This window comes from Trachinotus anak, unplaced genomic scaffold, assembly GCF_046630095.1.
Source record: "Trachinotus anak isolate AG129_WGS33_773 ecotype Australia unplaced genomic scaffold, CSIRO_AGI_Tana_v1 ptg000015l, whole genome shotgun sequence".
NCBI lineage: Eukaryota > Metazoa > Chordata > Actinopteri > Carangiformes > Carangidae > Trachinotus > Trachinotus anak.
In genome coordinates, this window is record NW_027273866.1 from 7,206,740 (window position 1) to 7,223,266 (window position 16,527).

The 16,527-nt window shown below is 41.5% G+C and overlaps 1 protein-coding gene across 2 annotated transcripts; it reads left to right on the forward strand.

Annotated features, from left to right (window-relative positions):
- Window positions 1–401: 401 nt before the first annotated feature.
- ptpn21 (protein tyrosine phosphatase non-receptor type 21) lies at window positions 402–16,474 on the forward strand. Of its 2 annotated transcripts, XM_071497818.1 has the most exons (20): window positions 402–604; window positions 1,401–1,700; window positions 2,845–3,014; window positions 3,378–3,475; window positions 4,669–4,736; window positions 4,845–4,915; window positions 5,322–5,409; window positions 5,590–5,678; window positions 6,230–6,317; window positions 6,649–6,728; window positions 6,878–6,985; window positions 7,661–7,724; window positions 7,897–7,978; window positions 8,128–9,653; window positions 10,449–10,589; window positions 11,585–11,800; window positions 13,281–13,409; window positions 13,495–13,729; window positions 13,960–14,120; window positions 14,287–16,474. In XM_071497818.1, exons 2-20 carry the CDS (start codon window positions 1,521–1,523, stop codon window positions 14,413–14,415), a joined length of 3,723 nt encoding a protein of 1,240 aa, XP_071353919.1. In that variant the 5' UTR covers window positions 402–604; window positions 1,401–1,520; the 3' UTR covers window positions 14,416–16,474. The 2 variants fall into 2 exon arrangements, with proteins under 2 accessions (XP_071353919.1, XP_071353920.1); XM_071497819.1 differs by lacking the exon at window positions 6,878–6,985 and having other exon boundaries at window positions 467–604.
- The last annotated feature ends 53 nt before the right edge of the window (window positions 16,475–16,527 follow it).

The following is a 16,527-nucleotide window of genomic DNA, read 5'->3' on the forward strand; positions in this document are numbered from 1 at the left end:
CATTTTGCAAACAGTTGCAGGGGGAAAGTCTGTACTCACAATAGTCTGTTTGCGATTACAGCTGTCAGTCGATGTAAAAGGTAAATAGACAGGTCAGCGGCCAGCAGTTCCAGGCAGCTGTCCCATTTCTGGCATTTTCACCGCTCGGCATTCCAGCTGTCTGATGTCATAGCTCAGAAAAACTCCATGTATTCCTCCGCCACGGAGGCACTATCATGTATTTTGAAGCGTCTGCTCAAGAATATACGGTGAACTACATAGTTTGTATTAATAAATAGTAGAGTTGAAGTACATCCCATTGTAGTTCGGGAATGAATTAACTGCGGGGGCACACATGCTAAAGCTCTAGGGCCGCGGATGTAGACGGAATACACTTGTTGCTCTTCCAATCCCAGGAAGCGAAACACGCTTGGAACTTGAGTGAACTATCGGACGAAGAGGCATGGGGTGCAACGTTAGTTTTGATCCAGAAACTAACTGCAGACAAATTAGCTGTCTGTAATTGCGATAAACATCTCAAAAGTAGAAATCTGTTGACCTTGATGGCGGAATCCCCAAAGACTGAACCCTAGCTGGACTACTAATTTGCGTCTGATGGCTAACGGTAACGTTACGATTTTGGCCAAAATATTTACCGGCGACGTCAGCTTCCCAAGGGTGTCGTCTATTTGCTGGAATATGTTAGCACGCTAGCGTTAAAGCTAAATTAAAGTTGTTGTTAATGGCCAATGTTACAAATATAATAAAACTCCGAATGAAAGGTAACGAGTCAATTAGGAAAGTTTCAGACATTTGGCACAAACTTCTATGAGCGTTGTGTTTATGTAGGATACGTTTTAACTGAGCTACATAATTTGTAATATGGTGGATGCACGGTTGAAAGGAAAGGAGCAGGGATTTTGCCTGTAGCCTGCTGCGTATTGAATAAGGTCGCTCTTGTCAGTGTTTGGATCTGACTATTCACCGGACAGGGATTAATCTAACCACAAGCTTGAAAAAAAAAATAGCAAACAAACCTAGTCATTATCACTGTTGATTTCTCAGACCAGGCAGCCTATTAGAAATTGCTTTAAGTCCATAGATTTGTTTTAAATTGTCCTGACTTAAAGAACTGACTGTTAGATAAATGGTAACGTTAATGAAATCGCCAAGTTAAGTAACTTAAAACAAAATGCAGCATGTAAGAGGATTACTTTACGGTAGGTCTTGTGTTTTTCTAGTCTGGCATCTGTTTCTAGGTGACAGACCAGCTGTGAGTGTTATATGTTATATGCGTCAATGATGGGTATGGCCACTGCGGTTGTGATTCGTTTTGCATCCCCTTTTATTACATGCTAGTCTTTGTTTTGCATTGTAGTAGTTTGGAGATGTTTTGAGACGTTTCTTGTCTTGCCTTTCAGATCTGTCTGTTGATAATAAACCTCATGACTAGTAACGTTCAAAGAAGTTTTGAGAGGACAGAGAGGAGGACAATCTCTCTGGACTGAGGTGAAGACCTCCCTCCTGAGGAAGTGTGAAACATGCCCTTGCCATTTGGCTTAAAACTCAAAAGGACTAGAAGGTATACGGTTTCAAGCAAGAGCTGTCTTGTCACTCGGATTCAGCAGCTCAATGGAGAGTTTGTTGAGTTTACACTTTCAGTGGAGAGCACCGGGCAGGAATGTTTGGAGGCAGTTGCCCAGAGACTCGAGTTAAGAGAGGTATGTATGTCTTTTCTACAAATACAAGTGCTGATTGTTCTCTCTTATAGACTTTTTCAGTCTCACCATGTCAGCAAGAAATTGTTTTTGTTGAGGTTGGAACTAATGAGCAAAACAACAGAAACTAAGATAACCAGTTTGTCATTGATTACTCATACAATGTAACCTCTCATGGTCTTTGTCCTGCTTATGTCATGGTATGAATTTTTTAAATCACATATTCTACATTCTTATGTAATTACTCAATACTCAATACCAACTCATCATAAGATCAGCACTTTCTGAAATGTTCATTCAAACATAGGTGACTGAGCATGGATATGATGGTCAGGACATCTGCACAGTGGCACCACCCCCACCTGTGCAGTTGTTGTTGTGTTGTTGTGTCTCTCAGATGACAGTCTATGATAGAAAGATTAAGCTGGGTCTGTAATTAACTCAGGAGTGAGATTTAATGTAATGAGGACCACAATTTTGTCTATGTAGGACTGAGGGCAATTTCACTTCAAAGCAATTGGATTGCCTTTACCTATGACACGACCAATGTTGTTATTTTCTCTGTGCTGAGTCATTATTATTTCACATTATTATTTAATAAAACAAACATTTGATTAATGTTTACACAATGTGTACTTATAGTTTTGAATTGATGTTATGTGGTGTAGCTTGTTCTCTAGTTTTGGTTTGAAAGTGGTTGCAAATAACAATACATCTCTTTCAGCTAAATTGTCTTTCATGAACAGGAAGCCCAGAGGTTTCTTATCTTACCAGTGTTCATTGTGAGATGTTCAGACGGTCACAAGACTGAACAATGAGTGCCAACAGCCCGTTAATCTAGAGAGGTTTGCAGTGGTTGAAGTTTCAGGTCTACATATGTTTTGAATATCATGTGGATGATTAGGAGAAGACCAGTGGATAAGTACACCTAAAATAAGTGACTAAATAGGACATGTTTGATATTGAGCTCAAGCAGTCTCATAATGTCATCCTAATATTTAATATAAGTTTTGTTATGCATTGCTTCTAGTTTACCACAAATGGCTAAACCCAAATTGGTCTGCTACACTTACAAATTGCCCTAGAATTTGCTTGATCGCAGTGTGGTTGAGGTGTAATGTGTCTGCTTGCTTTTTCTGCTTGTTAGATAACATACTTCAGTCTGTGGTACTTCAACAAGCAGAACCAGCAGAGATGGATTGACTTGGAGAAGCCGCTGAAAAAGCAGCTGGACAAGTATGGGCTGGAGCCCACCGTTTACTTTGGAGTCGTGTTTTACATACCCAGTGTCACCCAACTGCAACAGGAGATCACAAGGTGATGTTCCATAAGTGACACGAGATGCCTTGTCTAAGCCACTAACTGTATTATAGGAATCAGTCAAAAAGTTCAGTCAAGTGAACTGAATGCCAAGCAAAGTTTAGTGCAACCACACCAGGCAGTTTTTTGTTTCTCTAAATAAGCTCTGGTCAGGCCAAAGTGGTCTTCAAGGCAAGAAGTTGATGAAGCAACTTATATGCACAGTTGCACCCAAAGACCCAGATGCCAGTGTATATGTCAGTTTCTTACCTGTTCTGTCTCTGTTACAGCTGTTTCTAGATACTGAAATGAGATTGTCACAGTTGGTTGTTGGCCACTTGTCTGTTCCCTACTTTTAAGAAACCCTATCTTTCCTCACAGATATCAGTATTACCTACAGCTGAAGAAGGACGTTCTGGAGGGCAGGATCTCATGCTCGCTAGAACAAGCTATACGTTTAGCTAGCCTAGCTGTGCAAGGTAAATATGAATGTATATTATTAGCTTTGAAACACAACCTTCAGTTGGACAACAGTGGTATTTCTTAGTATAAACAGTTCTGCAATGACTACAAGCAGCTTTAAGTCCCGGGCAAAGCAATTACTGGTGCAATTACAGAGCAATTGTCCATAAATAATGATATAAGGCGACACCCACTGAAACAGGAAACTTCCCCTCGCATCTACAAACATCGCACTAGAACACTAGAGTTATTTTTCAGTGACTTCTAGACAGGAGGCGTGTGTCTGTTCAGCAGGGATTTTGCTAAACACTCCAAGTTTGTTACAGGTAGACAGGTAGGTAGGTTAGTAAACTGCAGTAAGCCCATTTTAATCCTCATCAGAGCCAGAGAAATAGTTTCTAGTCAAACCATTGCTAGGAAAATGTATAGTATAGGTTGGAATTTCATACAGCATTGTCATGAACTACATTATTTTATTACACCCAATGTCTTGTTTTAACAAGCACCATCAAACCTTAACCAGCGTATTCAATTAGCCAGGGTTGTGTGTGTGAATGTGAACACCCCTCGCATGAGCTTCACCCCTGACACATCCTCCTTCTTTTGCCCAGCCAGAAGAATCTCAAACACTGCTGGCAAAGTTATATCAGGCACTGCAACTTACAGGCCTGGGTGTTAGCATAGCAGAGCAGCTGAGATCACTTACTGTTGTAGCCATGCAATATGTGTCTCAAAGAAAATCCTCATGAAACTTCTTGCAAGTGCCCTTAAGCTGTCTCACAAACTTGGAATTTGTGCTTTAAATAAAGCAGTGCAATTCCTATTTTGTGTTTCTGACAAGGATATTTTGGAGTGAAGGGCTGTTGTAGCTTTTGAGGATTGCTGATGCCTGGGATACTCAAGATAGTTGTAAATGTTGCCAGCAGGCAGTCAGAAGCTGTAACAGTTTTGGACCTCTGCGTTGTCAGACACTGAAGCAATTCCCTTCCATAACAAACGGGCCCCTCCTCTCCTAAAATTAGTCCATCTAGTCATCATACACTCTGGTTTTCCAAAAGGCATTACACCATTCTGCAATTCTTGAATGCCTATTTTGCCTTGTACTAAGTGCAGGAATGGACATGCAATGGGATTTGTTCAGAGGGCAGTGTCATGTGAAGTATGTCTTGCCATATTCACTCATTTGGTGCATCTTTCTTTATGCTCACAGCTGACTTTGGAGACTTCAATCGATATGATTCCCAGGAGTTCCTTCAGAAGTTTGTGCTGTTCCCTATTGTAAGCATTTTAATTTTGCAGGCTCAACACATGAAATGAAAAGTATTTTAGATGTGTTCATCTGCATTTTATACCAACATGGTATCAATTCAGACTTTGTCTCCGCAGGACTGGATTCAGGATGAGCGAGTGCTGGAAGAAGCCACTCAGAAAGTGGCTCTGCTTTATCAGTCCTTTAGGTGAGATTTTCAAAGCATCCACCCGCCAGTTCTGTGTGTGGATCAACAGGCAGTTTCACATATTGCACAGGAAAACATAGTTCTTTTGCATCTTTCTAGGCATTCTGCCCAAACAGCTGAAAATCAGTCTAAGCAGATTATCTGTCATCATCTGGATTCACTTAGTTTCACTCAGGCTATGCAGTATATAACCCATCTCCTGAGATTTACACAAGGGCAGGCTGAAAAGCTGTTCTTGAATTATTTATCCTCATTTTAAACATTTTATACATTTAACAGTTAGTTTTGTTTTTTGTGTTTGCGCTGTTTTGCTTGTTTCCGACAGTGTCCTTGTATTTTATGTAGGTTCAGTGGGTGCTGATTGTTGTTTCTTCATATTTTTATTCACCATTTTCGTCCTCTCCAGGGGGTTGTCAGCCCCAGAGGCAGAGATGCTGTACATGCAGGAGGTGGAGAAAATGGAGGGGTACGGCCAGGAAAGCTATCAAGCCAAGGTAGGGCCACATGATCCAATCTCCTGGCTGTGGCCCAGAGATTGCCTCAAAGAAGTGTGAAGCTGCAAATTATCGCCACTACTACACAGCTTGATCAAAGAACTGTTAAAAAGCGCTCTCGATTCTTTCACCTAAAAAGACTGTTCTGATTCTCTTTATCCTTTCCTCTTACCCAACCAGGACAGCACAGGCACAGATGTTACCCTTGGATCCTGCCTCGACGGCATCTTTGTCAAGCACAAAAATGGAAGGCCGCTTCTTTTATTTAGGTAAATCTAGACACAGGTTTGAGGATGTTTGTTTGACTTTTGCACTGCCTAACTGAAATATGATCCACTTCTCAATATGAAGCAGTGAACAAAAGCTTTGTCTGCTAACTTGTGACCCTGAGCAGTACTTGCATTGAATCAGACGGTTCTGCCAGTATAGATTGGGTTTTGTGGTACAGCTCACAGCTATTCTTGGGTGAGGTTGTCTGCTGTGATGTTTCTTAATGCACTTGAGACCTGAATGTGACCCAAAAGGAAATGAGTCAGATAGACTGCGATAGCTGATAAGGACTTGCGGGGGCATTATTTGTCAGTCCAGTGAGTAAGTGAACATTCTTAACCTAAGTTGAACTGTATCTATTTACATACCATGATGAGTACTTGATGCCTTTTGAGTGACTTCTCCAAGTCTATGGGTTTTTATTATGCATTGTTAAAGCAGTGCCACAGTCTCTTAAAAAATGCTGTGAGGTTTTGCGACCCCAGTGACATCATGTGTTTTCTTTTCCCCTCTCTTTCTCCTTGCCACTGTGCTTTAATTGGCTGTGTAGGTGGAATGAAATTAACAACATGAGTCACAACAGGTCCTTCTTTGCCCTGGAGCTGGCCAACAGAGAGGAGAGTGTTCAGTTCCAGACCGTAAGTCTCTCCTGTCATTACACCCCCCCAACTTCCAGGGACATTGCAATGTCTTAGAGGATTTAGTAAAATTGGAAATAGCCTCTGTGGTGGAGCTTACCATCAGCTAGTCTTAACAATGCACCTGTGTGTTTGTGTGTGTGGGTGGCTGTAATTTGGGTTGCTTGGGTATGAGTGGGTCATAAAGTCACATTCCATTAGCTAAAACTCGCTGTAGGAGTGTTTGAGGGCATACACAGGAATGTTTGTATATGTAGGCAACATAGCAAAAACCACATCTGTGCCAGTTCGCTCACCATCTAATAATTTTTTTTTCTCCTCTTCTGTGTAGGAAGACATGGAAACCTCCAAATATGTGTGCCGGATGTGTCTGGCCAGACTCAAGTTTTATAAGATTAACAAGAGTAGCCTGTAAGTGTTTTTCCTTTTTTTTTTTTTTTTGTGTTTTACTTTTAACACGTCTAGCCTAGTTCCTGTCTCTTTGTTCCTTGTCGTCTCATGCATGTGTCTCCTCTCTGGCGTTGCCTCACTTCTATCCTCCTCTCCTCCTCTCTCTTCAGAGAGGAGTGTGACCCCCTGCCTTCTGAGGGCTCCCAGAAGTCCCTTCTCACTTTATCCTTTCCTCGCTTTCCAATGCTCTCTCGTCCCTCTCTGCCTTCTAATAAGGGGTGAGAAACACAGTCAGCCACGACCTACAGTATGCCTATCAATCACATGCTGACACCCATCCCTTTGTGATTGCCTGAGCAAACTGTAAAACAGGCTATCCGTATCTGGAATGAGCCTTGGGCTTTGAAGCATGTAGTGACTTTTTTATCCAAGTAAAAGAAATTTATATATTTGGTTATAGTCTAACGCTTTGTCAAATCTACAGGAACCCACATTTTCCTTTTTAATTTTAGGTACATTTCAACAAAATCTTTTTCTAATTTAGTGTCTGTCATAGTCATTTTTCTCATAGTTCATTGGGTGTCTGCCTTCAATAGGTTATTAAACCTCAGCTTGTTGAGTACTGACTGAATTATGTTTGTAGAATAATCATATGTCAAGACAATATTTAACAGAAAAAAAATTACATGTTTTGTTAAAGGCAAGTCAGTCAAAATTAAAAGTTCTCTCTGAAGTCTTGGTGGTGCACTGGATTAAAAAAGTTGCATGGTGCACTAGAAAAGACTTTTAAATGTGATGGTTTTCACCTTGCTCTGTGTGTGTCCTCAAAGTTAAATGTCGAAAGAAGTTTTTGTAGAAATATATATTCCTCAAAGTAAGAATTTGGAAAAAGTACAATCAGTAGTAATGTTATTGGTTTACCACACCTTTTTGACCCATGTTTGTTTTCCCAGGAGCCAAGCCCAGCCTACTGTTGTAAATCCAGTCAGACGGAGATCCTCGACGAGAATATCTCTGGTAATGTTCATGCATGCTCAAAACAGATTCTTCACATGTTGTATACTTGTATACATTTCTGGCTTGCACTGCAGCACATGATTTATGTTAAAGAAACACAGTTATATTTAATTCTGGAGCAGTATTTGGATTATACAAGCAGTAACTGAATTGTTCTCATGTTGGTTTACAGCCAAAGCCTCAGGCCTACATGATGCCACCTCCGCAAATGCACTACAATGGCCATTTCACAGAGCCTTACACATCATCACAGGGTAACTACTGAATAGAAAGAAATTACCAGCAAGTGCATGGGAAGATTCTCAGTCATTACATGATGCTACTCATTATTTTGCAATGTGATGCCTGCTCTGTTATGTAATTATAATTCTATACCCATCTTGGTATGTCCTCACTCTCACAGACAACCTGTACATGAACAGTCAGAATGGTTATTACTACCACTCCCAGACCAGCCTGGACTGCTCTCCTCTGGAATACAGCAGTGGAGGGCGTTTACGCAATGGCAGCGTCTACAGCGCCCACAGCACTAGCTCTCTAACCAATCCTCAACACTACCTTCAGCCCTCACCCATGTCCTCCAACCCCTCCATCACCAGCGATATCACCAGGCCGGACTACGTCCCCTCGCATCGCCACAGCGCTCTCATCCCGCCTTCCTACCGTGCCACTCCTGATTATGAGACAGTGATGCGTCAGAAGAACCGAGGAGCAGGAGGAGGGATGCTTTTGTCTCAAGAGCATAGGCAGAGCCACTCGATGAGGAACCTAAACATTGGAAACTCGTACGCCTATAGCAGGCCAGACCCTCTAGTTTACAGCCAGCCAGAGATCAGAGGGGAACACGGTGGAGCAGCCCAACACCACCACTATCCTTTCCATCTGGGCTCCAGCTTCCACAGCCCCTCTCCATACCCCTACCCTACAGAGAGGAGGCCTGTAGTGGGGGCTGTTAGTGTCCCTGAGCTCACTAATGTCCAGTTACAACAAGCCCAGGAGTATCCAGCCCCCAACATCATGAGAACACAAGTGTACCGACCCCCCCCGCCCTACCCATACGCCCATCCTCGGCCTGCGAACAGCACACCTGACCTGTCTCGTCACCTGTATGTCAGCAGTAGCAACCCAGACCTTATCATCACGAGGCGTGTGCACCACTCTGTCCAAACTTTCCAAGAGGACAGCCTGCCTGTTGCTCACTCTTTACAGGAGGTGTCAGAGCCTCTTTTCAGCGGACCCCCACACAGACACCCGTACCATGCCCAGAAGCGTAATTCCATTGAGATTGCTGGACTGGCTCATAGTCTCGAGGGGATGAGGGTCAAAGAGCGAACTGTGTCTTCTTCAGCAGCTGAAACTGCTACACCCCCTCCAGTTTTGCGTGGCGGTCGCTCTCAGGGCTCACAGCTCAACGTGTTCTTGGAACGTACAAAGACAGAGGACAGGGACGACGTTAAGGACGTGCAGTATGGACACAAAAAGTCCCTTTCAGATGCCACCATGCTGGTTCACAGTAGTGGTGAAGAAGAGGAGTTTGAGGACGATAGTGAACGTCACACTCCACTTTCTCAGGATGCAATTGCAGCCATTGTTCCTGAGCAGACACCCCAGCAGCATCACAGCCTGACATCTCTCTCTTCACTGCCGCCTCAGCAGCAGACTCCTATAGAGCCTCCTCCTGCATATCCCATAGGCTCCTCCCTTGACCCCTCTATAACCGGATCCCTGACATACAAGGTTCACCCCTTGATCCAGGAGAGTGAGCCTCTGTACATGCTGTCAGATTTGCGACAGCCCAGGATTATGCCCTCAGTCTCGGAGGGAGATCTGAGTGGCCAGGCCAAGCAGAAGACTAAAACAGATTTCAAGAAGAGGCCTGTGTCTGATGTGCCACCTGCGAAGAAAACAGTGGAAGGTTTGCCTCCTCCGGTGAGTCTTGAGTCTTGCTATTAATAGTCTTCCCCTATTAATGTTTTTTTTTTTAAATGGTACAACCACCAGTCCAAAATCAAAGATATGTCATTAATCTTTACTTCATGTTCCATTTAGAAAAGCAGCAAGTTCTCATGAGAAGCTAGAACCAGCAATTCTTTTTTCAACTAATCAATTAATCATTAAAGCCCTACAAGGCAATGCTTAACATTTTGGGAGATATTGTTATATTTGCTTTGTAAAGATTTCCAGACATGTTTGTCTTTAAATGCACATGAAAAGCACAAGGATTGATTATTTATCAGCGAATTAGTTTATGTTTTCAGCATGTCCAGTACCAATTACTGTAATTTACTGCTGATATATCATAACATTCAATTACACTTCAGCTTCATATTGGTCTGTAAAGGCACTGCAATACCTCATTGTATCCAGTATCAAATAGCAAGTAATTGCTGCCTGTTTCTTTTTTCGTTTTCTAATACAGTTGTTTATACTTGTTTTTTCTGAGTGACATGACGAATGTGCCTCATGTCAAGATAACAGGAGTATGCATGTAGAAAGCATTTCAGGTAGTTTCAGTGCACAGTGCTGACTGACGCAAACAAGACTCACTTTGGCACATCTCGAGAGAATGTAGTCGGACTACCTTGGCAAACCGGATAGGTGACATTCTGCAAAACACCCAGCGAACCTTCACTGTCCCTCCACTCATCTAACTACTCCCTCTCTCTGGGGTTCACACACATTCATCCTCACTTTTTCTCTGTCTCGACTCTGTTGTCATACCAGGGCATGAAGAAAGGGACTAGGTCAGACGTGAAGAAGATGGGCCCTCTGAAAGTGGCCAAGCTCAATGGCCTGTCAGTGTCCAGGCAGCCAATGCACGACGAGTTGAAGGATGAGCCTGAACGAGCGTCTAATGACGAGAGGGTAGGGCAGAAGTTTTTGAGTTTGTCAGTGATTTGCAAAGCAATAACAAATGTAATGTTTAGTTTAGGCATTGATAACCTATGAGATAATGTGAGATTTGTTACATGTTGCTTGTGTATTGTTGATAGTTGTTTAGTAACCTTGCCATGCTCGTTGCCAGGAGCTGCTTGTTTTGTTGTTATTAGTAACATCCTGGAAGGTGAGACCTTGTTATGAAGGATACATGAAGGAGAAAGTGTTAGTTAATGTTCTTGTTCCCACCATGAGCATACAACTGAACTGGTCAGCCTTGTTGATCTTGATGCTTGTTGCTTTGAAAGTGTGAAGGTAAATTCCAGACACAAATCAGTTACCCATACAGCTAATAGGTGTGACTTAATAAAATCAAGTGTAAGCACATAAATTCCTTAATGTCTCATACATGCAAGACTTATTACTAACTCATAGTTGACTTCTACACATGACAGTAGATTGTATGGTTCTTTACTTCTTGAACTGTCGCCTGTCAATTCACATGCACAAAATTCCACTACTGCAGACCAAATTTTGTCCAAACTTATAATGATAATGCATGTCAAGTGTTGCTTCATTTTTTCAGTTCTTACAGATACAGTAGATTTTATGTGCTAATCCAAAATGAGTGTATTCTGCTGTAGCAGCACTCTCATACAGTTCACAGTAACTTTATCCTCTCTGCAATTTCTACTGTAATAGAATGTAAAACTACAGTAATGGAAAGTAAAACTACACACAGTGAGCTGATTGTGTATCAGACAGCCTCATAATAATTGTGTAATTCTGTGTCACTGCTGATTTAATTCTGACCAAAGATTAGTGAACACTGCTGGACACCTTAACTCATTATTGGTGTATTTTTGAAAAACTTTAAGCTGATTGGCCTCAGGAAGTCAAAAGGAGCTAAAGTTGTTCCTGAATCAGGACTGTGTAATGTATGGCAGTGATTTATTTACTGTTTCCTTTCTTGTGTATGGCAGTGTAAATTGCTGGAGCAGCACATGGACAGGGGCGAGCTGTTAAAAGAGTACGAGAAAATCCCAAAGCGTCCAGGAGGGGAATACACCATCGCACAGCTGCCAGAGAGCGCAGACAAAAACCGCTTCCAAGACGTCCTACCTTATGACAGCAACCGAGTGGAGCTGGTTCCCACGAAAGAGAACAACACAGGATACATCAATGCGTCACATATTAGAGTAAGTTGTGCTGAGATGTATCGTGACACCTATCTCTTTGCAAACCACAGGTATGTGATTTTGTTCTGAAGCTAACAAAGCACCTACACACCCCGTTCTCTTTCTCTAATTTATGAATTTAGTATTCAGTGTTTGGTCAATGCAACAGGCTGATAAGCTGTTTTAAAAATAATCCCTTTGCCTGCTGAAAAATTCACATATCATTCTGCCACTCTACACATGATTATAATGGGAAATGCTGGAATGAAAATTTGCTTCCATGACCCACTACAGACTGGAGTTACCTTTTGCTACAAAGCAAAGGCCTAAGTTATACATGTGTCACAGCATACCGAATATACTAGTGGAAATCCCTGAAATATTGCTGTTGTATTCCCATATGGACATATACACAGTCTCTGTAGCACTCTGTAGGGTTCCCTTAATGATAAACCAGCATGTACAAAAGTCTGAGACCACTTTTCCATTCAAGGGTCTCAAACTTTTGCACCCCAATGTGTGTTTTTCTGAATCACTATATACTGAGTATTTCCTATTGGCCCAGTGACATTACAATAACTTTATTGCCTTACAGTGTTTACATCTCCCAGAAGAAGAAAATGTCATACAGTTTTTTTTACTGAAGCTTTTCATGTCTGGCTGCTCCTTGACCACTTGAGAAAATCGAAATATTTCTTAGTTAACAATATTCAACGAAATACTGCCAGTACATGTCTGAGATTGATTTAGTTGGTGGATTTGTGGATGACAGATTAAAATGCAGCAATGGTCTAAATAAATTATTTAGAAATAGAGTTAAGCTCCTACAATGCTGGATTTTACACTCCCCCTAGTGCAGCTTGATATTGTTAACATTACAGTCACCCTACCTGGTAAATTCCCATGTCTATGTTACAAACCCACAGTTTGTACAGTGGGTTTACTGTTATGAATGTTTCCACTGTGACAACAATGGGATTATTTTCTCAGACTTGGAAAAAAAAAAAAAGCTTCTCTGAAGACATAATACAACTCTCTTCACCAGCTGAGTAGTAGTATTCATTATGACGATACTACCAATGGTGGACTTCCCCTTTAAGCTTTTCCCACATTAACAGTGTGCTGACAAATGTAATGTTTGAGGCAGAATTCAGAATGACCAGAATAAATGACATTCAGGAAATGGTAGCAAAGGATTTTAACCATTTCACAGTGAATCCATCCCATTGTCCAGCTGTGATAAACCAACAGCGCACTACCTCTGTGGATTACAGCTGCTCACGAATAACAAACATGCTGCTCATGCAGGGGTGTTTGGTTTGTGGGAAGGCAATGACTGTAGTTTAGTCACACTTCACTCCCTCATTGAGACACAAAACAGAATTACTCATCTCTGCTCAGAATGATTTCCGTTTTCTGCTGCTGTGTTTTTAAAAAAAAAAAAAAGTAATTACTGATAAGATCCTATGACTGATGACTTCAATGTCACCTGTCCCATTAGATAATAGTAGGAGGACAGGAGTGGAGCTACATTGCAACGCAGGGTCCCATGTCGAACACGTGTCAGGACTTCTGGCAGATGGTGTGGGAGCAGGGTGTCGCCATCATTGCCATGGTTACTGCTGAAGAGGTGCGTTAAATTTCATACTTCCAGTTGCATATTTTTTCCTCATCACTGCCTGGACTGACCTTTCTAATTCTTTTCCTTCCTCCAGGAGAGCGGCCGAGAGAAGAGCTTCCGCTACTGGCCACGACTTGGCTCACGGCACAACACGGTGACGTATGGGCGCTTCAAAATCACCACCCGGTTCCGCACTGAGTCCGGCTGCTACGCCACCACAGGACTCAAGATCAAACACCTCCTGACAGGCCAAGAGAGGACTGTCTGGCACCTGCAGTACACAGACTGGCCTGATCATGGCTGTCCTGAGGACTTCAAAGGCTTCCTCAGTGAGTGGGATCAGTATATATTTGTATTTGTAGCAGCATTTACTCCATATGTGCCATGAAATTAGATCAGTTTTATATGACGTTAAGCCAAGAGAGTCAGTGATAATGACCTAGCATAATATTCAGTGCTACAACCATTAAGAAGATGTAGTTTTCCAAAGTTTCATGTTAGAATTGCAGTATTTGTTTACCTAATTAGGTCTCAAGTGAACATTGTCATCTTTTTCCAGCCTACCTAGAGGAGATCCAGTCTGTGAGGAGACACACCAACAGCATCAGTGACCCAAAGAACACCAACCTACCTGTACTGGTCCACTGCAGTGCTGGAGTGGGACGGACTGGAGTGGTCATCCTATCTGAGATCATGATAGCCTGTTTAGAGCACAATGAGGTAACTTCCTCACTAAAGCGACGTGAAAAAGTAAAACCTGTGTAGTACAGCTTTTTCCAAGTTTCTGACCACCATCTCATGTATGTTTTTTTGGTTGCTTTGCCATCTCTGTGTTTAGAGAGGAAACACTGCTGTCTCTCTCATGCTCTGTGCCTGTGTGTTTCAGCCACTGGATGTCCCAGAGGTCCTAAGGAAGCTGCGCACTCAGAGGATGATGATGGTTCAGACTTTGTCTCAGTACAACTTCATCTACAAGGTCCTCATTGAGTACCTCCGAAACTCCAGGCTGATCTGAGCACAGGCGTCTGCCCAGCCCGTCAACATACACTGTCATCACAGATGATTTCAGGGGTGCAATTTGCTCCAGGTTTATGCCAAACTGCACTGTGATGATGTAGCTGCAGAAATCTGTTTAAATGTAGCACTGGAGTGTGGTGGACCCTGTTTTAGCCAAGTATTCAATCAGGCAAGGCTGAAGGAAAGATGTGTGGATATACAAAAAAAGACGCAATGTCACATGAAGGAGCATAAAGACTTAAAACCTGCCTCTAAATAGTATTATATTATTTTTTACATACATTATTGCTTAATGAAGCTCAGCACTTTTACAGTACTTTGCTGTACATATTGAACCAATTTTAAGCTGCATTAAATAATCTTTATTATAGACGTGTATTGAAAACAGTTGATTTATTTTCATTTGACAAAGTAAGCTTTTCAAAAGTATATGTTTTGGATTGCTGTTGCTATTGGTTCTGATAATGAAGGATTTTTCTATAGTGATGAAGTGAACAAAAGCTCAGAAATAGTTTTATATGAAGGTTTGATTATGGAGCCAAGCGATGAAGGATGCAGTTCAATTCAGGGCTCTGCATGTAAAAAAGTCAACAGTGTGCTTCTCATTTCTTTCTGAAAAATCCTTACTGCCCACGAAACTATGTTCAACTATGACAAACCACCTGCTGAAACAAAGAGGGATGGGAGATGATGGATTGGTCTTTGTAAAACTCTGGTTTAATGGGAAGTAGATATGCACTGCACAGGTTTGAGAAATCTCTGGTTGACAAGTGAGGGAAGAGAAAGTCACTGCAGGTTTTTTGTGTCGAGGGTAAAACTGGAAAAATAATTTCCATAATTTGTTTTTCATTACTTTATCATGAGAGCTGTTAAAAATTTCAACCAGAGTGCTGTATTTGAGCGATATACTTTCACGTCTATTTTTGAGACAAAGTGTTTGAATACCTGCATTGTAAAATTGAAAATGTGTGTTGTTTTGTTTTGTTTTTTTTTGCATAATATGAAGGAAATGTAGAACTTTTTCTCATTCGGTGTCAGTGATCACAGTAATATGTGTTAGTAATGCCCTTTGATACATTTGAGAAACATCCCTTTAAAAAAAACAAACAAGGATTGCAAATGATATTCATGAATTCAGTTTAGATCCCTGAAGTCATAACAGATGAGCCTTTTTTTAATGTAAATGCACAAAACAAAGATTGTTGGAAGAAACAGGAGGCCATGTAACTGACAGTTGCATGCAGTGTGTTGGGTTTTACGTCACCCCTGCTGGCTGTGACACTCAGTATTAATGTGAGGCAGACAGTCTGAGGGACCGACTATCTCCAGTTTCAGTACTCTGGCTGCCACACTCGTTTTCACTCCAGTGAGAAATCTCTCCTCTGCTGTTACAAACGGCTTCCTGACTATTAATGAACACTCAACTGGAGCCGGACACAGTACCTGTCTATTTCCTGCTGCAGCTATAAGTAGAACTTAGAGATCAGAGCGATGTGAATCTGTACAGAAACAATGCTTCAAAGCCCTGCAGAGTTTACACTAAGTGAAATGTAGTTTTTTAAAATGATTTCAATTTAATATAAATTGCAGATTTATAATTCATAGCGCCAACTGAATTTATAACGTGGCCAAAGTGAGATTGTACCTAATTTTTCTTATTTTTGTTGACAAGTTTTTGATGTCAAAGACGCATTGGCAGTGATCTTACATAACTGGAGACAAATACATGTGAACTGGAAGATATATCTTAACTGGATCTTTTTAACACCCTCTTTTTTTTTTATTTGCTTGAGATTTTGTTTTTGGTTTTAAGATACTGGTTGAGTCTTAGTTTGGAGACTGAAAAGTGACTTTTGCGGCCAAGGTGTAACTCTTTTGTCCATGTACAGGTATGTTGTTCATAATGTACACAATGTAAAATTCTGCTTTAATGAATATTGGTTATTGTACAAACTATGTATAAACTGTATCTATTGAAGAAAAGATATGCCATCGGAAAAATACACAAGTGTAGAGAATCTTTTCAGCCAAGAATAAATATTTGGAAATAACTCTCACCACCTGCCTTTCTCAACTTACATCAGTCCAAGATGCCACCTTGTGGTGTAAA